Raw genomic sequence first — 27,909 nt, 5'->3', positions numbered from 1 at the left:
GTTTTTTAGAAATGTTTGCTAATTTAGCTCAAATAAAAAAATTGATATATTGCATTTACATAAGTATTCAGACCCTATACTCAGTACTTTGTTGAAGCACCTTTGGCAGCGATTACAGCCTCTAGTCTTCTTGGGTACGACGCTACAAGTTTGGTACACCTGTATTTGGGGAGTTTCTCCCATTGTTCTCTGCAGATCCTCTCAAGCTCTGTCAGGTTGATGGGGAGCATGACTGCACAGCTATTTTCAGGTGTATAAGCCAGTCCTGCGTTGTCTTGGCTGTGTGCTTAAGGTTGTTGTCCTGTTAAGAGGTGAACCTTCACCCCAGTCAGGTCCTGAGCACTCTGGAGCAAGTTTTCATCAAGGCTCTCTCTGTACTTTGCTCAGTTAATCTTTGCCTCGATCCTGACTACTATCCCAGTCCCTGCCGATGAAAAACATCCCCACAGTATGATGCTGCCACCACCATGCTACACTGTAAGGCCAAAGAGTTCAATCTTGGTTTCATCAGACCAGAGAATCTTGTTTCCTATGGTCTGAGAGTCCTTTAGATGCCTTTTGGCAAACTCCAAGCAGGCTGTGATGTGCAATAAAGGCCTGATGGTGGAGTGCTGCAGAGATGGTTGTCCTTCTGGAAGGTTCTCCCATCTCCACAGAGGAACTCTGGAGCTCTGTCATTGAGACCATTGGGTTCTTGGTCACCTCCCTGACCAAGGCCCTTCTCCCCCAATTGTCCAGCTCTAGGAAGGGTATTATTGGTTCCAAACTCCCATTTAAGAATGATGGAGGCCACCGTGTTCTTTGGGACCTTCAATGCTGCATAAATATTTTGGGACCCTTCACTAGATCTCCAACTCAATCATCAAGTTTGCGGACGACACAACAGTGGTAGGCTTGATTACCAACAACGACGAGACGGCCTACAGGGAGGAGGTGAGGGCCCTCGGAGTGTGGTGTCAGGAAAATAACTTCACACTCAACGTCAACAAAACTAAGGAGATGATTGTGGACTTCAGGAAACAGCAGAGGGAACACCCCCCTATCCACATCGATGGAACAGTAGTGGAGAGGGTAGCAAGTTTTAAGTTCCTTGGCATACACATCACAGACAAACTGAATTGGTCCACTCACACAGACAGCATCGTGAAAAAGGCGCAGCAGCGCCTCTTCAACCTCAGGAGGCTGAAGAAATTCGGCTTGTCACCAAAAGCACTCACAAACTTCTACAGATGCACAATAGAGAGCATCCTGGCGGGCTGTATCACCGCCTGGTACGGCAACTGCTCCGCCCTCAACCGTAAGGCTCTCCAGAGGGTAGTGAGGTCTGCACAACGCATCACCGGGGGCAAACTACCTGCCCTCCAGGACACCTACACCACCCGATGTTACAGGAAGGCCATAAAGATCATCAAGGACATCAACCACCCGAGCCACTGCCTGTTCACCCCGCTATCATCCAGAAGGCGAGGTCAGTACAGGTGCATCAAAGCTGGGACCGAGAGACTGAAAAACAGCTTCTATCTCAAGGCCATCAGACTGTTAAACAGCCACCACTAACATTGAGTGGCTGCTGCCAACACACTGACACTGACTCAACTCCAGCCACTTTAATAATGGGAATTGATGGGAAATGATGTAAATATATCACTAGCCACTTTAAACAATGCTACCTTATATAATGTTACTTACCCTACATTATTCATCTCATATGCATACGTATATACTGTACTCTATATCATCGACTGTATCCTTATGTAATACATGTATCACTAGCCACTTTAACTATGCCACTTTGTTTACATACTCATCTCATATGTATATACTGTACTCGATACCATCTACTGTATCTTGCCTATGCTGCTCTGTACCATCACTCATTCATATATCCTCATGTACATATTCTTTATCCCCTTACACTGTGTATAAGACAGTAGTTTTGGAATTGCTAGTTAGATTACTTGTTGGTTAATACTGCATTGTCGGAACTAGAAGCACAAGCATTTCGCTACACTTGCATTAACATCTGCTAACCATGTGTATGTGACAAATAAAATTTGATTTGATTTTTTTTTTTTTTTAGATCTGTGCTTCGACACAATCCTGTCTTGGAGCTCTACAGACAATTCCTTTGACCTGATGGCTTGGTTTTTCTTTCATGCACTGTCAACTGGGGACCTTATATACAGTGGGGGGGGGAAGCATTTAGTCAGCCACCAATTGTGCAAGTTCTCCCATTTAAAAAGATGAGAGAGGCATGTAATTTTCATCATAGGTACACTTTAACTATGACAGACAAAGTGAGAAAAACAATCCAGAAAATCACATTGTAGGATTTTTAATGAATTTATTTGCAAATAATGGTGGAAAATAAGTATTTGGTCACCTAAAAACAAGCACGATTTCTGGCTCTCACAGACCTGTACTTGCACTTCTTTAAGAGGCTCCTCTGTCCTCCACTCGTTACCTGTATTAATGGCACCTGTTTGAACTTATCAGTACAAAAGACAACTGTCCACAACCTCAAACAGTCACACTCCAAACTCCACTATGGCCAAGACCAAAGAGCTGTCAAAGGACACCAGAAACAAAATTGTAGACCTGTAGCAGGCTGGGAAGACTGAATCTGCAATAGGTAAGCAGCTTGGTTTGAAGAAATCAACTGTGGGAGCAATTATTAGGAAATGGAAGACATACAAGACCACTGATAATCTCCCTCGATCTGGGGCTCCACACAAGATCTCACCCCGTGGGGTCAAAATGATCACAAGAACGGTGAGCAAAAATCCCAGAACCACACGGGGGGACCTAGTGAATGACCTGCAGAGAGCTGGGAACAAAGTAACAAAGCCTACCATCAGTAACACAATACGCCGCCAGGGACTCAAATCCTGCAGTGCCAGACGTGTCCCCCTGCTTAAGCCAGTACATGTCCAGGCCCGTCTGAAGTTTGCTAGAGAGCATTTGGATGATCCAGAAGAAGATTGGGAGAATGTCATATGGTCAGATGAAATCAAAATAGTACTTTTTGGTAAAAATTCAACTCGTCGTGTTTGGAGGACAAAGAATTGCTGAGTTGCATCCAAAGAACACCATACCTACTGTGAAGCATGGGGGTGGAAACATCATGCTTTGGGGCTGTTTTTCTGCAAAGGGACCAGGGCGACTGATCCGTGTAAAGGAAAGAATGAATGGGGCCATGTATCGTGAGATTTTGAGTGAAAACCTCCTTCCATCAGCAAGGGCATAGAAGATGAAACGTGGCTGGGTCTTTCATCATGACAATGATCCCAAACACACCGCCCGGGCAATGAAGGAGTGGCTTCGTAAGAAGCATTTCAAGGTCCTGGAATGGCCTAGCCAGTCTCCAGATCTCAACCCCATAGAAAATCTTTGGAGGGAGTTGAAAGTCCGTGTTGCCCAGCAACAGCCCCAAAACATCACTGCTCTAGAAGAGATCTGCATGGAGGAATGGACCAAAATACCAGCAACAGTGTGTGAAAACCTTGTGAAGACTTACAGAAAATGTTTGACCTCTGTCATTGCCAACAAAGGGTATATAACAAAGTATTGAGATGAACTTTTGTTATTGACCAAATACTTATTTTCCACCATAATTTGAAAATAAATTACTTAAAAATCCTACAATGTGATTTTCTGGATTTCTTTTTCTAATTTTGTCTGCCATAGTTGAAGTGTACCTATGATGAACATTACAGGCCTCTCTCATCTTTTTAGGTGGGAGAACTTGCACAATTGGTGGCTGACTAAATACTTTTTTGCCCCACTGTAGACAGGTGTGTGCTTTTACAAATCATGTCCAATCAATTTAATTTCTCTAATCAAATTGTAGAAACCTCTCAAGGATAATCAATAGAAACAGGATGCTTTGTCATTATGGGGTATTGTGTGTAGATTGAGATTTTAAAAATATTGAATCCATTTTAGAATAAGTCTGTAATGTAACAAAATGTGGAGATAGCCGAGGGGTCTGAATACTTTCCGAATGCACTGTATATACAGTATATATATTTTTCTATATAAACTCAGCAAAAAATGGAACGTCCCTTTTCAGGACCCTGTCTTTCAAAGATAATTTGTAACAATTCAAATAACTTCACAGATCTTAATTGTAAATGGTTTTAACACTGTTTCCCATGCTTGTTCAATGAACCATAAACAATTAATGAACATGCACCTGTGGAACGGTCGTTAAGACACTAACAGCTTACAATGGTAGGCAATTAAGGTCACAGTTATGAAAACTTAGGACACTACAGAGGCCTTTACTGACTCTGAAAATCACCAAAAGAAAGATGGACGGACAGCTGATTGTCCTCGCAGTGGCAGACCACGTGTAACAACACCTGCACAGGATCGGTACATCCGAACATCACACCTGCGGGACAGGTACAGGATGGCAACAACTACTGCCTGAGTTACACCAGGAATGCACAATCCCTCCATCAGTGCTCAGACTGTCCGCAATAGGCTGAGAGGCTGGACTGAGGGCTTGTAGGCCTGTTGTAAGGTAGATCCCCACCAGACATCACCAACAAACCCACCTTTGCACAAACCCACCTTCGCTGGACCAGACAGGACTGGCAAAAAGTGCTCTTCACTGACGAGTCGCGGTTTTGTCTCACCAGGGGTGATGGTCGTATTCGCGTTTATCCCCGAAGGAATGAGCGCATTACACTGAAGCCTGTACTCTGGAGCGGGATCGAGTTGGAGGGTTCGTCATGGTCTGGAGCGGTGTGTCACAGCATCATTGGACTGAGCTCGTTGTCATTGCAGGCAATCTCAATGCTGTGCGTTACAGGGAAGACATCCTCCTCCCTCATGTGGTACCCTTCCTGCAGGCTCATCCAGACTAGAGGTCGACCGATTAATCGGAATTTCCGATTTAATTAGGGCCGATTTCAAGTTTTCAAAACAATCGGAAATCGGTATTTTTATACCTTTTATTTAACTAGGCAAGTCAGTTAAGAACACATTCTTATTTTCAATGACGGCCTAGGAACGGTGGGTTAACTGCCTTGTTCAGGGGCAGAATGACAGGTTTTCACCTTGTCAGCTCAGGGGATCCAATCTTGCAACTGTACAGTTAACTAGTCCAACGCTCTAACCATTGCACTCCACGAGTAACCTGCCTGTTACGCGAATGCAGTAGAAGCCAAGGTAAATTGCTAGCTAGCATTAAACTTATCTTTATAAAAAACAATCACAATCACTAGTTATAACTACTAATTAAGTTTTGCAGGCAATATTAACCAGGTGAAATTGTGTAATTTCTCTTGCGTTCATTGCACGCAGAGTCAGGGTATATGCAACAGTTTGCGCTGCCTGGCTCATTGCGAACTAATTTGCCAGAATGTTACGTAATTATGACATAACATTGAAGGTTACGCAATGTAACAAGAATATTTAGACTTAGGGATGCCACCCGTTAGATAAAATACCGAACGGTTCCGTATTTCACTGAAATAATAAACGTTTTGTTTTCGAAATGATAAGTTTCCGGATTCGACCATATTAATGACCAAAGGCTCGTATTTCTGTGTGTTATGTTATAATTAAGTCTGATTTGATAGAGCAGTCTGACTGAGCAGCAGCAGGCCCGTAATCATTCATTCAAACAGCACTTTCGTGCGTTTTGCCAGGAGCTCTTCGCAAGCACAGCGCTGTTTATGACTTCAAGCCTATCAGCCTAATGGCTGGTGTAACCAATGTGAAATGGCTAGCTAGTTAGCTGGGTGTGCGCTAATACCGTTTCATACGTCACTCGCTTTTAGATTTGGAGTAGTTATTCCCCTTGCGCTGCAAGGGGCCGCGGCTTTTGTGGGGCGATGGGTAACGATGCTTCGAGTGTGGCTAATGTCGATGTGTTCGTGGTTCGAGCCCAGGTAGGGGCGAGGAAGGGGACGGAAGCTATAATGTTACACTGGCAATACTATAGTGCCTATAAGAACATCCAATAGTCAAATGTTAATGGAATACAAATGGTATAGAGAGAAATAGTCAAATACTATATTAACTACAACCTAAAACCTCCTACCTTGGAATATTGAAGTCTCATGTTAAAAGGAACCACCAACTTTCATATGTTCTCATGTTCTGAGCAAGGAACTTAAACGTTAGCTTTTTACATGGCACATATTTTACATGGCACATATTGCATATTGGTACATATTACTTTCTTCTTCAACACTTTGTTTTTGCATTATTTAAACCAAATTGAACATGTTTCATTATCTACTTGAGGCTACATTGATTTTATTGATGTATTATATTAAGTTAAAATGTGTTAATTTAGTATTGTTGTAATTGTCATTATTACAAATAAATAACAAACCCAAAAATCGGCCGATTAATCGGTAGCGGCGTATTTGGGCCTCCAATAATCGGTATCGGCGCTGAAAAATCATAATCGGTCGACCTCTAATCCAGACATGACCCTCCAGCATGACAATGCCACCAGCCATACTGCTCGTTCTGTGCATGATTTCCTGCAAGACAGGAATGTCAGTGTTCTGCCATGGCCAGCGAAGAACCCGGCTCTCAATCCCATTGAGCATGTCAGGGACCTGTTGGACCCCTAGAAATGTCCGGGAACTTGCTTGTGCCTTGGTGGAAGAGTGGGGTAACATCTCACAGCAAAAACTGGCAAATCTGGTGCAGTCCACGAGGAAGAGAAGCACTGCAGTGCTTAATTTAGCTGGTGGCCACACCAGATACTGACTGTTACTTTTGATTTTGACCCCCCTTTGTTCAGGGACACATTATTCCATTTCTGTTAGTCACATGTCTGTGGAACTTGTTCAGTTTATGTCTGTTGTTGAATCTTGTTATGGTCATACAAATATTTACACATGTTAAGTTTGCTATTTCTTTTTTTGCTGAGTTTATATAATTTTCGGTATGGAAAAATGTTTAAGTGTAAATATAAATAACTAAAACCAGATATAAAGCACGTAGAAAAGATAATGAACCTCTTTATTTTTTAAAAATAAGATTGTCTTTGAGATCTAACAATAACCAAAATAAAAGCTAGACAGTCAGGTAGAATCTAAAATTTAAAAAATTATGCATTCAGGAGTATTTTTGTCATGGCATGGGGCCCCCAATGATTTTGTTATAATATTTGAGTCACGCTAATAGCATGAGCCATGGCTAAATGTGTAGAATTGCAGGAAATTAGCTTTAAATCTGCAGATTTTCTCTCAACCCCATGGCAAGATGTGTAGAATTGCAAGATATGTGCTTTAAAACAGCAAAATGGTGTCACTGCGGCGAACAGAAGAGCCTAGACATTTTTGGGCCGCACATGGCCACACCCCCACCATGCCCACCACCTGAGCCCGATTTTGAAAAAACCCTGCTTGCTATTCAACACATGGAGCAGACAAGCAGCAGTTGATGAGGTTATGAGATCTGCTGTTCTGTCGCTCTCTGTCTGTGGTTCAGTCTAAAGTTTGTGTGTACACTGCAGTACAGTACTCTATCTTTCTGCAATGTAGTGCCTACAAATACATAATTGTATATTCCTTTGAATTAATCAATCTTAACCACCTTTGGGAAGTTGGTACAATTCTAAGCAAATAATGTTTAAGACACACTACAAATGAAACCTTTTTAATTAATTCACCTGTTCCTTTGGTAGCCCATGTCAACCACGTTGACCCATTGACCCACAATTAGCCCCACTATGGTTCTTGGTGCTGATGGTAACCGATTGACATGACTGGGACAAAGCTTTTGGGTTACACATATAAGCAGATAAGTTATGTAGTAAGGTGGTTATAGATGTGTAGACTATGAAGAAAGAGGAATTGAAAATTAGAGAAAGCTCTAAGTCATTTACTCTCACCTCAATAAGCCAGTGTGTGTGTCTCTCTCTCTCTCAGGTAGGGACGCTGGGGGTCTGTTTTGTCGGGAGACGGGCCAATTGTCTCAGAGGATGATCTGTCCCGATCCCCATCATCAAGTCCCGGGGCAAAGATGATTTTATTACTGAGAGAAAATTGGGAGAAAAGCACACCAAAGCAGTGTTTTTGTTTTTTGTTTTTCTGTAATTAGCTGCGGTGGCATATCAGCACATCGGTTTGTTCACGTTTTAAATGTCTCTCTCTTTCTCTCATATATATATATATATATAATAATATTATTATTATTATTATTATTATTATTTTTTTTTTTTTAAATTTTGTAGGAGCTTCCCGGCTTGTCACTGACAAAGCTTTGGTAGATAAAGGCTCAAACTTTCCTGGTCTCATCATACCGTGCTTGCTGTCCGATTGCATTGAAACATACACCAGACAGTTCAACAATGCGTATTGTCCTACACTGTGAGTGTGCATTTCAGACAGATATATATTCTATTCTATCTGCAAGGTCAAATATATGAAAGTAGTATGATACTATTTACTGTATGATGGAGCACTACAAAAACAGCTGTTAGCCTTTCTGAGATTCATACAGTGCATTGTCACCATTTCACTAACTCAACCTTCCAGCCACTAACAACCGCAGGAGCAAAACTACTCTTTCTAGCGACTAGTAGGTAGATATTGGACTATTAGCCAAGATCTGATATTCTAATGTGTATGGTATTGGTTCAACATTAAGTAAGCAAGTACATATCACAATCTTGACATTAGGATTTTGTTTGTGTATTTGCTTCACTGGAGGGGATTGCCACGACAAGATACTTTACATAATTTCTCAGGGAAAAGCCTGTCTTGAGATTTCAAAACGCTCATCATTTATTCAAGGTCACATTTGCAACGAAAGGGGGTCTGAGTGACTTATGCTTCTTGTGATTTTGAAGTGGTCCCGTTGCTGCTTCGTAGGATCTGTCGAGCTTTGAGTTTTGCCGTTGGGATGATCCCCAGATTATAAGATTAAATGCAAAATTCCTGTTTACCCCGGTTTGACTATGGAAAGATACTTTCTAACATTTATATAAAAAATACCTGGATTGTAGAATATTTGCCCTCTTTTTTCTTGTTTAAATTCTTCAAACTCTGTCAAGCTGGTTGGTAGTAAATGCTAGACAGGAGTTTTCAAGTCTTGCCATAGATTTTCAAGACAATTTAAGTCAAAACTGTAACTAGGCCACTTGGGAACATTCGATGTCGTCTTGGTAAGAATCGCCAGTGTTTATTTTTTTACATTTTATTTAACTAGGCAAGTCAGTTAAGAACAAATTCTTATTTACAATTACGATCTACCCCGGATTTGCCCCAAACATAACGCTTTGTATTCAAGACCAAAAGGTCATTTCTTTGCCACTTTTTTTGTAGCTTTACTTTAGTGCCTTATTGCAAACAAGATGCATGTTTTGGGATATTTTTATTCTATGCAGGCTTCCTTCTTTTCACTCTGTCATTACAGTTACTACAATGTTGTTGATCCATCCTCAGTTTTCTCCTATCACAGCCATTAAACTCTGTTTTAAAATCACCTTTGTCCTCGTGGTGAAATCCCTGAGTGTTTTCCTTCCTCTCCGGCAACTGTGTTAGGAAGTAAAACGGTATCTTTGTAGTGAATGGGTGTATTGATACACCATCCAAAGTGTAATAAATAACTTTACCATGCTCAAAGGGATGTTCAATGTCTGCTTTTTTTGTGTCCTTTGCAAGGCATTGGACAACCTCTGGTCTTTATGGTTGAATCTGTGTTTGAAATTTACTGCTTGATTGAGGGACATTACAGATAATGGTATGTGTGGGGTACAGAGATGAGGTAGTCATTAAAACATCCTGTCAAATACTATTATTGCACACAAAGTGAATCCATGAAACATATTATGTGCCTTTTTTAAGAACGTTTTTACTCCTGAACTTATTTAGGCTTTCCATGACAAAGGGGTTAAATACTTATTGACTCAAGACATTTCAACTTTTCATTTTGTATTTGTTATGTTATTTTTTATCCACTTTGGCGTTATGGGGTTTTGTGTGTAGGCTAGTGACACAAAATCACAATTTAATCCATTTTAAATTCAAGCTGTGTAACACAACAAAATGTGGAAAATGTCAATGGGTGTGAATACTTTCTAAATTACACATTATATTCAGATAGAGCTAACCCTAGTTCATCAGGGACACAAGGCCAGTTATCCTTATGTCTGGCACAAGTTTGATTTTGGGTTTATGGGTCAACAATGTTATCGTCACCCAGCTTATGTTTTTTATTTTCTTGAATATGACTTCAAACATTATAATTTGCCCTGGTTTAGATTGTGAGTAATAGTGAAGACATCAAAACTATGAAGAAACACATATGGAATCATGTAATAACCAAAAAAGTGTTAAACAAATCAAAATCTATTTTATATTTGACATTTTTCAAATAGCCACCCTTTACCTGGATGACAGCTTTGCACACTCTTGGCATTTTTCTCAACCAGCTTCATGAGGTAGTCACCTGGAATGCATTTCAATTCACAGGTGTGCCTTGTTAAAAGTTAATTTCTTAATGCGTTTGAGCCATTCAGTTGTGTTGTGACAAGGCAGGGGGGTTAACAGAAGATAGCCCTATTTGGTAAAAGTCCATGTTATGGAAAGAACAGCTCAAATAAGCAAAGAGAAACGACAGTCCATCATTACAGAAATGAAGGTCAGTCAATACGGAAAATTTCAAGAACTTTGAAAGTTTCTTAAAGTGCAGTCACAAAAAGCATCAAGTGATATGATGAAACTGGCTCTCATGAGGACCGCCACAGGAATGGAAGACCCAGAGTTACCTCTGCTGCAGAGGATAAGTTCATTAGAGTTACCAGCCTCAGAAATTGCAGCCCAAATAAATGCTTTACAGAGTTCAAGTAACAGACACATCTCAACATCAACTGTTCAGAGGAGACTGCATGAATCAGGTCTTCATGATCGAATTGCTGCAAAGAAACCACTACTGAAGGGCACCAATAAGAAGAAGAGACTTGTTTGGGCCAAGAAACAAAAGCAATGGATATTAGACCGGTTGACATTTGTCCTTTGGTCTGGAGTCCAAATTTTAGATTTTTGGTTCCAACCGCCATGTCTTTGTGAGACGAGGTGTGGGTGTATGCATGTGCATTTCCCACTGTAAAGCATGGAGGAGGTGTGATCGTGTGGGGGTGCTTTGCTGGTGACACCGCCTGTGATTTATTTAGAATTCAAGGCACACTTAACCAGCATGGCTACCACAGCATTCTGTAGCGATACGCCATCCAATCTAGTTTAGGCTTAGTGGGACTATCATTTGTTTTTCAACAGGACAATAACCCAACACACCTCCAGGCTGTGTAAGGGCTATTTTACCAAGAAGGAGTGTGATGGAGTGCTGCATCAGATGACCTGGCCTCCATAATCCCCCGACCTCAAACCAGTTTCTGAGTTTTGTGTGAGCAAGTCCCTCAAACAAATCGTTTGCACACAGTTTTCAAGGGTCTTGTTTCGTGTGCACCTGCCACTGTTGTTGTAAAAATCCCTCTGAAGCAAACGCGTGGCATGGTCTCTGCGAAAAAGTCCACCCCATACCAATCAAACCATAATGACTCCACATCCATACTCTTTGTGTTGAAGATGTCGTTCCCATAGCAACGATTAAAACATTCCCAAACCAGAAACCGTGGATTGATGGCAGCATTCGCGTGAAACTGAAAGCGCGAACCACTGCTTTTAATCAGGGCAAGGTGACCGGAAATATGACCGAATACAAACAGTGTAGCTATTCCCTGCGCAAGGCAATCAAACAAGCTAAGCGTCAGTATAGAGACAAAGTAGAATCTCAATTCAACGGCTCAGACACAAGGTATGTGGCAGGGTCTACAGTCAATCACGGATTACAAAAAGAAAACCAGCCCTGTCACGGACCCAGATGTCTTGCTCCCAGGCAGACTAAATCACTTTTTTGCCCGCTTTGAGGACAATACAGTGCCACTGACACTGTACTGGACTTCCTGACGGCCCGCCCCGAGGTGGTGAGGGTAGGCAACAACATCTCCACCCAGCTGATCCTCAACACTGGGGCCCCACAAGGGTGCGTTCTGAGCCCTCTCCTGTACTCCCTGTTCACCCACGACTGCGTGGCCACGCACGCCTGCAACTCAATCATCAAGTTTGCTACCCTGGGGCGGCAGGTTTATTGTTGGGGAAGATGTTGACTTTCTTTTTGGGAAAACGGATGTACTCAGGAACAGTATCTGCTGCCTGTTCCAGGCTCCCTGGAGCAAATTAGGGTTAAATGCCTTGCTCAAGGACACATCAACATATTTTTCACCTCATTGGCTATTGGCCCAACGCTCTAGCCGCTAGGCTACCTGCCACCCATAGGCTATGCTAACTCAAGACAGGCTAGCTAGGCTAACTTTAAATGGGCTATTAAGACTAGTAAGTCAAAGTGATAGTGGGCTGGTATGTCAGCTGCTAAACTGTCATAGCTTTGACTGTGCTGGGTTTATGCACTGGACTGTGTTTGCCTCAATACTGCTACAGTTCGCTGTGCTATATTTTACCTGGCAGGGTCAGTTAGATTCTCCAGGACAGGACACAACAGAATTGGGGATTGAAACCCGTGTGTGTGTGTGTGTGTGTGTGTGTGTGTGTGTGTGTGTGTGCTGTAGGACCAAGGGCTCTCTGCCAAGCATTGACTCTCCACAGTATTCCTGCCAAATTAGATCTCACCTGTGTGTGTGTGTGTGAACATCTGCACACACTTTGCAGGGCTCACAGCTACAAAGGCTTGTTATAGAATGCCTCCTCCTGATGCTGTTTATTAATCCAACCCTGCGAAACAAGCTTGCAATTTTATCACTCCCTCACACACAGACACACGCACACACCCTTTCTCTATCAAACTTATTCTTCCTCTCGCACAAATGGTGTCATTCCTCCCTGCTGCCATTGAAATTGCTGTGACAATCCTCATGCAGCATTGATATAGGGCAAGTGTGTGAAGCTGCTCTTTAAAACACATGCCCAATTTCATTAAAGTGTGTGTGTGTGTGTGTGTGTGTGTGTGTCCCTAGTTTTCAAATGTACATTTACGTTTTAGTCATTTAGCAGACACTCTTATCCAGAGCAACTTACAGTAGTGAGTGCATATTTTTCATATGTAGCTTTAGAGAAGAAGAGTGAGAGCGAGAAAGTGAGTGATGGTAAAATGAGGTCAGAGCTCTTAGAAAGCGCCTTGCTGTGCTGGGATCAGGCCTTAACTCCCCTATCAGAAAGACTCCTAGCTCCCGGTGCAGTGTGGGGCCCCTAGAAGCTCTCGGTGCAGTGTAGGGCCCCTATGCCTAGCCAGGGCGTACTAACAAACACACACATACCAGGCTCCTTGGAACACATACCAGGCTCCCTGAGCTTCAAGGACCTCCCTCCACAAAGGGGGCTTTGATTCCTACCCACTGCCTGGGCTCTTCAAGTGGGAAGATGAGCCAGTGATGTTCCCCTTACCTCCTGCAGCCATGCCAGGTGTTCCAAGTCTGAACACTGACAGAGAGAGTAGATGGTAAAGGCCTGCTGAGGACCAGACTATAAAGCTCGCTGTTATCCTGCTACAGACCAGACCATAAAGCTAGCCTTTAGAGTCCCATTTAAAAACATTTTGTGGATCTAACTAATCAACTACTCATTCAATTTAGACTTAAATCAGGCTAGTTAGTACTGGGCTGGAACAAAAACCTGCATGCACCTTAGTCCCCCAGGACCGGAGTTGCTCACTATAAAACCAGTTGTAGGTAAAGTGGTAAAGCCATGGTATTGTTCCAAATCCTCCGTATGCAGCAGGCTAGTGGAGATGCAGTGGATGGACAGATGCTGAGCGTTCTTAATTACCTGTTTTGATAGCGCAGGGCCAGGTGCTGGTAGTTGTATTAGAACATGAAGCACAAGTCCTGCAGGGACAGTGGGATCCAAATGATGTAATGGAATTGAGCTCTGTCTGAATAATAATATAGCTAAAAGCTGTGATACTACAGCTACAGTACCTGTGATGTGGACTGCCTAAAGTTAGTCATTCACGGATGTGTAACGTGTCTAAAGCTGTGTTGTCATTGGCAAAATGGTATGATTACAACACAATATTGAGATATACAGTGGGGCAAAAAAGTATTTAGTCAGCCACCAATTGTGCAAGTTCTCCCACTTAAAAAGATGAGAGAGGCCTGTACTTTTCATCATAGGTACACTTCAACTATGACAGACAGAATTTGAAAAAAATGCAGAAAATCACATTGTAGGGTTTTTAATGAATTTATTTGCAAATTATGGTGGAAAATAAGTATTTGGTCACCTACAAACAAGCAAGATTTCTGGCTCTCACAGACCTGTAACTTCTTCTTTAAGAGGCTCCTCTGTCCTCCACTCGTTACCTGTATTAATGGCACCTGTTCAAAGCATGGGGGTGGAAACATCATGCTTTGGGGCTGTTTTTCTGCAAAGGGACCAGGGCGACTGATCCGTGTAAAGGAAAGAATGAATGGGGACATGTATCATTAGATTTTGAGTAAAATCCTCCTTCCATCAGCAAGGGCATTGAAGATGAAACTTGGCTGGGTCTTTCAGCATGACAATGATCCCAAACACACCGCCCGGGCAACGAAGGAGTGGCTTCATAAGAAGCATTTCAAGGTCCTGGAGTGGCCTAACCAGTCTCCAGATCTCAACCCCATAGAAAATCTTGAGAGGGAGTTGAAAATCCGTGTTGCCCAGCAACAGCCCCAAAACATCACTGCTCTAGAGGAGATGTGCATGGAGGAATGGGCCAAAATACCAGCAACAGTGTGTGAAAACCTTGTGAAGACTTACAGAAAACGTTTGACCTCTGTCATTGCCAACAAAGGGTATATAACAAAGTATTGAGATGAACTTTTGTTACTGACCAAATACTTATGTTCCACCATAATTTGCAAATAAATTCATAAAAAATCATACAATGTGATTTTCTGGATTTTTTTTCTCATTTTGTCTGTCCTCTCTCATCTTTTTAAGTGGGAGAACTTGCACAATTGGTGGCTGACTAAATACTTTTTTGCCCCACTGTATGGCCAGTAGCCTGCTGTATAACGGACAGCTCATGGGCCGCCTTAAGCTTGATTAAGACTCCATCTTCCCATGCCTTTCTGTACTTTTGTTGACCCACATGGCATCCATTTTGGCTCTGATACCCGCAAATCTGAGAGTTACCTCATGGTACATCTAAAAGTGTGGTCACTGGGAGAAACTGTCACAAGTGTTCCCGAGCAGTAGAGTCAAGGTCAGATGACGGTTTCAACAAATGCATTATTGAACTAAGGTTTTGACTAGTGTCAGGCCCTGAAGTACACTACGTCCGATCCCATAGCGGTACACTGACAACTGTTTTTCCTCGAGCGCACTGGCCTCTCATCTTATGAAGACTGCAATCTTTCTGTAGGAGAGTGCATTGCACTTTGACTGTTTGTCTGTAAATATTTAACTATATTGAGGCCCCAGATATTTCCTTCCTCGGTCCCGTTTTCATCGACTGTGCTTTTTAGGTATTTGTTACTTAGCCAACATCAGAAAGACTTTCCTTTTTTTGTGCAATATAAATCTTTCAAATACACAATGAACTTGGGCTTTTCTGAAATGTCAGTGGATGAAGCATTCCTCCTCAAAATGTTGTACATGTTTTAGACTTTGGCCTGGAACTGATCTAATTTCAACCATGAAATATTTTGAATAGAATTGTGTTGACCATTAAAATACACAGTGAATATGCTAATTCTAGTCATTGCCATGGTGAAATGGAAATGGAGCTTTTCAGACAATGTTATGTGTTTCCATGTTCAGTTCGCCCTGTTATTGGGTATTAGAGAAACCCTGTGCCAAATAATGCTCAATGCTGTAGTTGCTAGTCCAATTAACAATTTATGTTTGAAGCTGCAGCACAGGAAACTGAACCATCTCATCCAAAAAGTTGACTCAAGTTTGCCAAAAAGCATCTGGAAACTCCTGGATGATCATCAAGACTCTTGGAAGAATGGTTTATACACAGATGATTCAAAAGTATAACTTTTTGCCTCCCGGGTGGCGCAGTGGTCTAAGGCACTGCATTGCAGTGCTAGCTGTGCCACCAGAGACTCTGGGATCGAGCCCAGGCTCTGTCGTAGCCGGCTGCGACCAGGACGTCCATGGGGCGACGCACAATTGGCCTAGCGTCGTCTGGGTTAGGGAGGGCTTGGCCGGTAGGGATATCCTTGTCTCATCGCGCACTAGCGACTGCTGTGGCGGGCCGGGCGCAGTGCGCGCTGACCAGGTCGCTAGGTGCATGGTGTTTCTCCCGACACATTGGTGCTTCTGGGGTGGATGCGCACTGTGTTAAAAAGCAGTGCGGCTTGGTTGGGTTGTGTTTCGGAGGACGCATGGCTCTCGACCTTCGTATCTCCCGAGCCCGTACGGGAGTTGACGCGATGAGACAAGATAGTAACTACTAACAATTGGATACCATGAAATTGGGGAGAAAAAGGGGGTAAAATGAAATTATTATTTTCTTTAAGTATAACTTTTTGGACAACATGGGTCCCATTTTGCCTGGCAAAATCCAAACACTGCATTCCACATTAAGAACGGTCAAGCATTGTGGTAATGGTTTGGGGATGCTTCGCTGCCTCAGGACCCGGACGACATTCCTTAAAAGAAGGAACCATGAATTCTGCTCTGTATCAGAGAATTCTACCGGAGAATGTCATGAAATCTGTCTGTGAGCTGGCTAAAGCTGAAGTGCACCTGGGTCATGCCGCAAGACAATCCAAAACCCACAATCAAATCTACATGAAAATGGTTAAATAGACTCCCGAGTGGTGCAGCGCTCTAAGGCACTGTATCGCAATGCTTGAGGCGTCACTACAGACCCGGGTTTGATCCGAGGCTGTGTCACAGCCAGCCGTGATCGGGAGACCCATGAGGTGGTGCACCAAATTATCCATGAACCTACCAGGTACAACCTCAAATCCATAAACACGGGCACCCTCATAGATATCAAGCTAACTAACTTGCCCTCCAAATACACCTCTACTGTTTTCAACCAATATCTCAGCGATCACTGCCTCATTGCCTGCATCCGTTTTGGGTCTGCAGTCAAACGACCACCCCTCATCACTGTCACAAACGCTCACTAAAACACTTCAGCGAGCAGGTCTTTCTAATCGACCTGGCCTGGGTATCCTGGAAAGATATTGATCTCATCCCGTCAGTAGAAGATGCCTAGTTATTATTTAAAAGTGCCTTCCTCACCATCTTAAATAAGCATGCCCCATTCAAAAAAATGTAGAACCAAAAACAGATATAACCCTTGGTTCACTCCAGACCTGACTGCCCTTGACCAGCACAAAAACATCCTTTGGTGTACTGCATTAACATCGAATAGCCCCCGTGATATGCAACTTCTCAGGGAAGTTAGGAACCACTATACACAGGCAATTAGGAAAGCATAGGTTTTTCAAACAGAAAATTGCATCCTGTAGCACAAACTCAAAAAAGTTCTGGGACACTGTGAAATCCATGGAGAATAAGAGCACCTCCTCCCAGCTGCCCAATGCACTGAGGTTAGGAAACACTGTCACCACCGATAAATCCACTATAATTGAGAATTTCAATAAGCATTCTTCTATGGCTGGCCATGCTTTCCTCCTGGCTACTCCTACCCCGGTCAACTGCCCTGCACCCCCCTCAGCAACTCGCCCAAGCCTCCCCCATTTCTACTTCACCCAAATCGAGATAGCTGATGTTCTTAAAGTGCTACAAAATCTGGACCCCAACAAATCAGCCGGGCTAGACAATCTGGACCCTCTCTTTCTAAAAATGATCTGCTGAAATTATTGCAACCCCTATTACTAGCCTGTTCAACCTCTCTTTTGTATCATCTGAGATTTCCAAAGATTGGAAAGCTGCCGCGATCATCCCCCTTTTCAAAGGTGTAGACACTCTAGACCCAAACTGCTACAGACCTACAGTGGGGAGAACAAGTATTTGATACACTACCGATTTTGCAGGTTTTCCTACTTACAAAGCATGTAGAGGTCTGTCATTTTATCATTGGTACACTTGTGAGAGACGGAATCTAAAACAAAAATCCAGGAAATCACATTGTATGATTTTTAAGTAATTCATTTGCATTTTATTGCATGACATAAGTATTTGATCACCTACCAACCAGTAAGAATTTCAGCTCTGAGACCAGTTAGCCCTCCTGTTCTCCACTCATTACCTGTATTAACTGCACCTGTTTGAACTCGTTACCTGTCTAAAAGACACCTGTCCACACACTCAATCAAACAGATTCCAACCTCTCCACAATGGCCAAGCCAAGAGAGCTGTGTAAGGACATCGGGGATAAAATTGTAGACCTGCACAAGGCTGGGATGGGCTACAGGACAATAGGCAAGCAGATTGGTGAGAAGGCACCAACTGTTGGCGCAATTATTTGAAAATGGAAGAAGTTCCAGATGACGGTCAATCACCCTCGGTCTGGGGCTCCATGCAAGATCTCACCTCGTGGGGCATCAATGATCATGAGGAAGGTGAGGGATCAGCCCAGAACTACACGGCAGGACCTGGTCAATGACCTTAAGAGAGCTGGGACCACAGTCTCAAAGCAAACCATTAGTAACACACTACGCCGTCATGGATTAAAATCCTGCAGCGCACGCAAAGTCCCCCTGCTCGAGCCAGCGCATGTCCAGGCCAGTCTGAAGTTTGCCAATGACCACCTGGATGATCCAGAGGAGGAATGGGAGAAGGTCATGTGGTCTGATGAGACAAAAATAGAGCTTTTTGGTCTAAACTCCACTCGCCGTGTTTGGAGGAAGAAGAAGGATGAGTACAACCCCAAGAAGACCATCCCAACCATGAAGCATGGAGGTGGAAACATCATTCTTTGGGGATGATTTTCTGCAAAAAGGACGACTGCACCGTATTGAGGGGAGGATGGATGGGGCCATGTATCGCGAGATCTTGGCCAACAACCTCCTTCCCTCAGTAAGAGCATTGATGATGGGTCGTGGCTGGGTCTTCCAGCATGACAACGACCCGAAACACACAGCCAGGGAAACTAAGGAGTGGCTCCGTTAAGAAGCATCTCAAGGTCCTGGAGTTGCCTAGCCCGTCTCCAGACCTGAACCCAATAGAAAATCTTTGGAGGGAGCTGAAAGTCCGTATTGCCCAGCGACAGCCCCGAAACCTGAAGGATCTGGAAAAGGTCTGTATGGAGGAGTGGGCCAAAATCCCTGCTGCAGTGTTTGCAAACCTGGTCAAGAACTACAGGAAACGTATGATCTCTGTAATTGCAAACAAAGGTTTCTGTACCAAATATTAAGTTCTGCTTTTCTGATGTATCAAATACTTATGTCATGCAATAAAATGCTAATTTATTACTTAAAAATCATACAATGTGATTTTCCAGATTTTTGTTTTAGATTCCGTCTCTCACAGTTGAAGTGTACCTATGATAAAAATGACAGACCTCTACATGCTTTGTAAGTAGGAAAACCTGCAAAATCGGCAGAGTATCAAATACTTGTTCTCCCCAGTGTATATCTATCCCACCCTGCCTTTCTAAGGTCTTCGAAAGCCAAGTTAACAAACAGATGACCGACCATTTTGAATCCCACCGTACCTTCTCCGATATGCAATCTGGTTTCCGAGCTGGTCATGGGTGCACCTCAACCACGCTCAAGGTTCAAAATTATATCATTACTGCCATCGACAGGAGACATTACTGTGCAGCCGTATTCATCGACCTGGCCAAGGCTTTCGACTCTGTCAATCACCACATTCTTATCGGCAGACTCAACAGCCTTGGTTTCTCAAATGACTGCCTCGCCTGATTCACCAACTACTTCTCAGACAGAGTTCAGTGTGTCAAATCGGAGGGCCTGTTGTCCGGACCTCTGGCAGTCTCTTTGGGGATGCCACAGGGTTCAATTCTCGCACCGACTCTCTTCTCTGTATACATAAATGATGTCGTTCTTGCTGCTGGTGATTCTCTGATCCACCTCTACGCAGACTAAACAATTCTGTATACTTCTGGCCCTTCTTTGGACACTGTGTTAACTAACCTCCAGACGAGCTTCAATGCCATACAATTCTCCTTCCGTGGCCGCCAACTGCTCTTAAATGCAAGTAAAACTAAATTCATGCTCTTCAACCGATCACTGCCCTCCTATCCAGCATCACTACTCTGGACGGTTCTGACAACTACAAATACCTAGGTGTCTGGCTAGACTGTAAACTCTCCTTCCAGACTCACATTAAGCATCTCCAATCCAAAATTAAATCTAGAATAGGCTTCCTATTTCGCAACAAAGCATCCTTCACTCATGTTGCCAAACATACCCTCGTAAAACTGACCATCCTTCCGATCCTCGACTTTGGCGATGTCATTTACAAAATAGCCTCCAACACTCCACTCAACAAATTGGATGAAGTCTATCACTGGATGCAGTCACTGTCACGTTCTGACCTTTATTTCCTTTGTTTTGTCTTTACCACGCTGCATCTTACTCCTTACTCTTCAGACGAAGAGGAAATCTGCTGTTAGTCACCAGCTGTCAGAGCAGCTCACAGATCACTGCACCTGTACATATCCCATCTGTAAATAGCCCATCCAACTACCTCATCCCCATACTGTATTTATTTATTTATCTTGCTCCTTCGCACCCCAGTATCTTTACTTGCCCATTCGTCTTCTGCACATCTATCACTCCAGTGTTTAATTGGTATATTGTAATTACTTTGCCACCATGGCCTATATATTGCCTTACCTCCCTTATCTTACCTCATTTGCACACACTGTATATATACGTTTTCTACTGTATTATTGACTATGTTTATTTATTCCATGTGTAACTCTGTTGTTGTATGTGTCAAACTGCTTTGCTTTATCTTGGCCAGGTTGCAGTTGTAAATGAGAACTTGTTCTCAACTAGCCTACCTGGTTAAATAAAGGTTAAATAAATAAAAAACTATTGGCCCAGCATGGTCTAGGTTAGGGGAGGGATCTGATAACATCCATTATCAAAAATATGCAAAAGGAAATTAAATTACAAAGGGGGCAAATACTTTTTCACAGCACTGTAATTGATTTCCGAGGAGTCTACTCTCTCTTTCTCGCTCTCTCTCTTTATTTATCTTTCTCTCGCTCTCTCTCTCTCTCAGCAAATTAAGGCAGCTTGTACAATCACCTTGAGAGAGTTGAGGGGGGCAGCAGCTAACCCATAAAACTAACAAAAACCTATGAGAAAGTGTTATATCCCAATACCATAGTAGTGACAAAAGCAGAATATAAGCCCTGTAGCATGACCCACCTCCATAGTGACAATATTAACATTATAACTAGGGCGTAACCGACTTCTCAGTCTGTAAATGATCACAAAAGAAATGAGCTGGTGGGAGATTTGGGTTTCGTCTAGGCCACGGTGTTGGTCCTAAATCAGAAGCAAGGAGTAGGCCCTGGAGAAATGCAGAGAGGAGTAGAGAGGAGAGAGGAAAGAGGGAGATCAATTATTCACACTTAACACGGCCCAAAGGAGTGGAGGATGGGGAAAGTGAGTGGAAGTGGCTAGCGGTAGCGGCTCATATGCAGTACACTTAGAGGCTATAAATGCCTGGAGATGGTGTACACAGAGGATTCATTGATGATTGAATGAGTGGCTCTTTGGCACCATGTAACTAAGCACAACTGCCGTAGATTCCAGCAGTACACGATGCTCCTTAAGGTGGAACTGACTGCGTTTTAACTACTTTACAGATATGAAACAAACAGAATAATATCAGTCAAAAATATCAAATTGCCAGTGTATGCTTCAAAACCAACTTTATAAGAGGTTTATATTTTACTTATGGCGTACAGTAATGCATTGTTGGCAGAATAGATGGATGCAGTTCAATGCATGATTCATATAATTCACCGATACATTTTTTGGTAGTCAGAAATATATTGCTATCAAGTTGTAAACCACAGCTGGCATGGTACATTGTTTGCTGCTTTCACCACTTTGGGATGAAGTGTTTCAATTTCAATGACTGTAACTTAGGCAGGGAATGTCAACACAATCCAACTAGCAAGTCAGTCATAACATGGCTAATAGGCTAGCGCCCATGTGTCAAACATAAAGGCGAGTATAAATTAGTCAATAGTTGCTAGATGGTGCACAAGCGAGTATAAATGAGTCGTCAGTAGAAATTTGCTTGTGCATCAGCAGTTTTTACTCTTGTTATGTCCGTCTTTGATAGTCTGTCAATTAGCCCATGTCAGCTAAATGTTTTTAGATTGCTAAGTTAGTTTAGCGGCCAGTTATCTAAACTATCTGTTAACTGTTATCATGGTCAAATTACCATTCATCGGGCCCCTATTGATGTTGTTAGTCGGTCTCACTCAGATATCATATTAAAAACTGCAAAAATGTCTTTCCACCCTATGGCAAAATGTGTGGAGTTGCAGCAAATTAGCTTTAAAACTGTAAAATTGTACTTTCACCCCAATGTATAGAATTGCATGAAATTAACTCTAAAATGAATTGCTGTCAAGAGGGGGGCTACACATTTTTTTGCTCACAATGTGGGGAGATGGATGTGGGTACACAGACCCGTGAGCTAACTTCGGCCCCTCATGATGGCTTCAGATTTTCTTGTTGCACACACCCTCATCAAAGTTGCCCATCCCTGGCCTAGAGTAACATAAACAAATAAAAATGCTATTATGTTCTTTACCTTCATAAACACAACCAAATGATTATTCTTCAGATAGCATATATGAAATGTATTTATTAGACTGTTAGAATGTTGACCTGTCATTGGCTAGAAGGGGAGTTACATCGAGGCCAGCCGTGTGCTAATGGCACCGTTCGACAACGATCTCTCGTGGATACTTCTAGGCTGAAAGGCCCGGTGGTTCAAGTGTTAAGTTCTCAAAATGACCTAGATAAAAACATATATCAGTGGTAACATAATAACCACACAACACAAGATGTTTAATATAATGATCATTTTATATAAATGTGTGAATAACTATCTTACTAACATTTACAAATAATGGGAGTAATGATTAAATGGTGAGCAAACTGTTTTTAAATACCTTACACATGGTTTATTATTCCTGAATGTTAATATAAAGTGATACCCTGGTTTGGCCATATTTTGGTATAAGCTTCAAGTTGAAGTAGTTTATTTGCTATTTGCAGATATTAAAGGTAATAAATGCATTGACATTCTTTGTTGGAGCTCTCTCACATACACTACAGCACATGCATAGTAAAATGAACAGAAAACACATTACTTGTGTGTGGCAATGGATACATCGTCCAAGCAAAGTTCGTAAACATTCACTTGACTATGCACCTTTCCCAGCCGCACCTCGGGTTTTCTAGCTAAAACTTGTAGTAGTGGATCCCAGGATTAATTGATATTAAACAGAATAGGACAAACTTAGTCCACATAACAGCTTCACACAATGTTAGACAGACATAAAAATGCAAATATCTTACAGGCATTGGAACATTAGAGATATTGTTTGACAAATACATTTTACTCACCATTTCTTTTCATCGTCCTTTTCACAGCTCCCCCCAATTTCACAGACACGCCACCGCAGTATGTTGAGGCCAAGGAAGGCGGCAGCATCACCCTGAGCTGTGTGGCGTCCGGCAACCCCAAACCTTCTGTCAGCTGGATCCGGGAGGGCGAGCCTGTGGAGGACAGCGACAAGTACAAGGTAGACCCCCACATCACCATTTCCTATGTTTTCCCCACCCACTTGGTAATCACGCGATAATGTCCCAATGAAGTCCAAGTAGTTATACTAAGCACAGTGGGGATGGCCATGCTAGAAAGGACAACATTGGCTATATCATGCAAACTGTTGAACAAGTCCAGGAGCGGTGGGGATAATGTGTGGGGATAATGTTAGAAGATAGATTACTGGTTAACATTACTGGTAAACATTTGACCTGCCCCATCTGTCTAGTATATGGCTCTATTCATGGGATTGCATAGTCTGCTAGTTATCTGGAGACGTTCTATCCAATTCCATTTACAACTTTAAAGGGGAATTTCACCCTGGGGGACCCTGGGTTTGTTTTGATCATGTCCGAGGGATTCCCAGGTCAGTGAGATGTGTTTCACACATAATTGGCCACAAAAAGGGCAGGACTGGGCTTTGCGTGCCGAACGATAAACCCTATGGCGACTTACGGTGTATGGGGGGGGGTGAGATCTGAAAATAAATGTAGTCCTGCTTTGAGGCATTTAGCGAAGCCGTCTATGTTATACCGAACACAATATACATTTTGTTGTGTGTAGATATGGTTGTCCTTGTTTGATAGCGCCAACAGGCGTCTTTCAGTGATGTTCCTATCGGCGGATTCATTGCTAAATATACAAGTGTACAAGGGCGGTGCTTCCTGCTCTGGCCCCGTTCCTTCCCCAAGATGGGCTTTTTTGAAAGGGAGGTGGATACAACACAAAATACTCTTGGCAAAACTGAAAGAACTGATAGCTTCAAATGATTAAACACGAATTCAACCATGGAGCATTTTATGAATGTTCTATTAGCTACATGGTGACATTCAACCATGCATGTTTCAGCCGGAATATAGCAAAGAGGATTCGAAACAAAGAGTTCGATTTAGCTCAGCTACAGCTGATGCCAGCACCAAGAGTAGGGTGTTAGGTTACGCAACAAACAATGGACACTATAAGAGAATTCTACAACAACAAAAAACGCAGTAAACAAATCTGTTTTCACTAAATATGCTTTTGTGAGAATACAATTTAAATAATTTGAAAACATTAATGTGGCAGTTGTTACCCATGTAAAAAAAACTGTACGCTAAGATATTTACGCGATATGAGCCCAAATGTAAAGCAAGTGCCATGCTAAGCACGTTCAAATCTATGGGACAGCCCTTTTTGTGAAACCCGCAAAATAGCTGTGTTCATATTTGCTCTTTGCGATGGGTATTCCTCAACCTATCAGAGTAAGATCAATGTGACATTGTATTGACAAAAAGTATGGGGAAGTCCTGAGTGTGTTTCACGGTCATCGGAGGTCTTTTGTCTTAAATATAACGTCAAACGTTTTTCCTTCGCTTCTGTCATTCAGATGTTTTCCGAGACACCAGAAAACATAGCATGTTACAAAGTAGGGCTTCTTAGCTACATTTTGATGTATGGGTTGTCAGGGATTCATGTTTGATGACGAGTGCTAGCTGTGTGGGAGTGCCTTACTCCGTTCGCTGAACCAGGTGAGGGCAGTGCTGCGCAGGCATTTGCTGTATTGCGCGAGCAACAAATTTTGTGATTGATGGTTTTATTCTTTCAAGTAAAAACTTCCAGAACTTCCATCGATATTTCTGTGCAACTGGCTAACAGGCAGGTCACTCTCCTAGACTAATTATTTGCTGCAGTTTATATTCCCATCACCAGAGTAACTAAAAAATAACATTACAATGTAACCCATCTCACGTGTAGGCCTGCCTACCTTAGAAGTAATCTGTTGTTAGAATAGTACCGGTCTGTGTTACAGTTAAGACTTATCGAGAAGTGTGTGTCTGTGTTAGGCTGTGTGTGTCTGTTAGGCTGTGTGTGTGTCTGTGTTAGGCTGTGTGTGTCTGTTAGGCTATGTGTGTGTCTGTGTTAGGCTGTGTGTGTCTGTTAGGCTATGTGTGTGCTGTGTTGGGATGCTGAAAAGTGTCTGTCTGTGTTAGGCTGTGTGGGGGTGCGTGAGTGTGTTGGTGGGGGTTCTGTGCGTGAGTGTGTTGGTGGGGGTTCTGTGCGTGAGTGTGTTGGTGGGGGTTCTGTGCGTGAGTGTGTTGGTGGGGGTTCTGTGCGTGAGTGTGTTTGTGGGGGTGCTGTACGTGAGTGTGTTGGTGGCGGTGCTGTGCGTGAGTGTGTTGGTGGGGGTGCTTTGTGTGAGTGTGTTGGTGTTGGTGGGGCTGCTGTGTAGGGGTGCTGCGTGTGAGGGGTGCTCACTCAATCCATTCGTAGCAGTAAGATCAAGTCACAACCTGCCCATTTCTTGACAGATAGCTGAACTAGCCTATTGAGTTATTTCAAATGTCATCATGGCAGCGGAATTGTTTAGTCAACTGAATGTATTTTTTTCCCGACCACAGAAAATGACTACCAATTCCATGATCATGATCACAAATCATGACGTTACGTTGGACCCATTTGCATTGAATAGGTGCTATTTTATAGTCTCAAACTAACAGCAGTGCCTATATGATATTCTTCCATACAGGTGTGACATGCTGGAGTGATGCTTCTATGCAAATGGTGTTAATCAGTAGGCAAAAAAAATACAAAAACTCCAAAATGGAAGGCAAACAGATTGTTTGTCATCTGTAGCACCATAGACTCCACTGATCTGCCAAAACAAGCTCAATAACTCAATGCATGCACACACCCACTCCTATTGAATATGCATTCACCTGTATTGTGAGTAGGCCTATGCCATCTTAATATATCCAGTTTATCAAGATATTTACCATTCAAATACAATTATTACCATTATGTTGTGTAATTAGATTGGTAAAAACAGTCAAATGTATTATTTGATTTTAAGAAAGATGCATGAATGCATACATGATATTGAATATCGGCCTCCATGACCACCAAAAATCAGTATCGGCCCTAAAAAGTCCATATCGGTCGTTCTCTGAAGCAAAGTATCCAACATCTATTGCTTTGCACACGTCCTGTTTCTTTCCATATCAGTGCAAATCAGCTGCCACTTTCCTCTACCGTGATCCGTTGCAAGAGAAGAGACAGCTTACTACCTTGTTTGTCCTCCTTCTCCCCTCAGGGCTACATAGCCGTCATCCCTTTCCACTCTTTCATCCTTTTTCCATTTCATCCTCCCTTCCACTCTTTAGCAATTTGGAATCTGTGCCATATTGCTTACACCCATCACCCATCCAATCCTTTGATGTACAGTATGACAAAGTGCCTAGGGCAGTGGTCACCAACCGGTCGATCATGATCAAATGGTCATTCTCCAAGGCATTCCTAGTCAATCACCAAACATTTCTGTAAAATCAACAACGATAAAGCCTTGCGTTCCTATGTTTTGGGGGTTTTACGCTGTTGGAGGTAGGTGCACTTGATTCAGCAGCCTTAGTGCTGGGAAGGCAAAGTGTAGTAGGATTGAATCTTAGTCCTGTATTGTCCCTTTGCCTGTTTGATGGTTTGTCTGAGGGCATAGCGGGATTTTTTATAAGTGTCCAGATTAGTGTCCCTTTCCTTGAAAGTGTCAGCTCTAGCCTTTATCTCGGTGCTAATGTTGCCTGTCATCCATGGCTTCTGGTTGGGATATGTACGTACGGTCACTGTAGGGACGACATCGTTAATGCACTTATTGATGAAGCCGGTGACTGAGGTGGTATACTCCTCAATGCCATTGGATGAATCCCGGAACATATTCCAGCCTGTGCAAGCAAAAATTGTCTTGTAGCGTAGCATCTGCATCATCTGACCACTAGGAGCGCCGCTTATGGATGCTAATTTTCTTGTTTGCTCATGGCCTTATACAGCTCGTTGAGTGCGTTCTTAGTGCCAGCATCAGTTTGTGGTGGTAAATCGACGGCTACGAATAATATAGCTGAGAACTCTCTCTGTAGATAGTATGGTCTACAGCTTATCATGAGGTATTCTACCTCAGGCGAGCAATACCTTGAGACTTCTTTAATATTAGACATCGCACACCAGCAGTTATTGACAAATAGACACACACCCCCGCCCCTCGTCTTACCAGATGTAGCTGCTCTGTCCTGCTGATGCACAGAAAACCCAGCCAGCTCTATATTATCTGTGTCGTCGTTCAGCCACGTCTCGGTGAAACATAAGATGTTACAGTTTTCAATGTTCTGTTGATAGGATAGTCTTGATCATCCAGTTTGTTTTCCAATGA

General features: G+C 42.7%; 1 protein-coding gene across 1 annotated transcript in view; it reads left to right on the top strand.

Moving 5' to 3' along the window:
• Positions 1-27,909, top strand: part of LOC112257986 (protein turtle homolog B-like) — a 177,934-nt gene that overhangs the window by 69,083 nt on the left and 80,942 nt on the right. The window contains exon 4 of the mRNA XM_024432005.2: positions 23,561-23,712. Within this exon, the coding sequence (XP_024287773.1) occupies positions 23,561-23,712 (152 nt within the window). The remainder of the gene's footprint in view (positions 1-23,560; positions 23,713-27,909) is intronic.

The sequence above is a fragment of the Oncorhynchus tshawytscha genome, linkage group LG09 (assembly GCF_018296145.1).
Source record: "Oncorhynchus tshawytscha isolate Ot180627B linkage group LG09, Otsh_v2.0, whole genome shotgun sequence".
Classification (NCBI taxonomy): domain Eukaryota; kingdom Metazoa; phylum Chordata; class Actinopteri; order Salmoniformes; family Salmonidae; genus Oncorhynchus; species Oncorhynchus tshawytscha.
The sequence above is the reverse complement of the archived record's forward strand: the minus strand, read 5'-3'. Positions and strand labels throughout refer to the sequence as shown.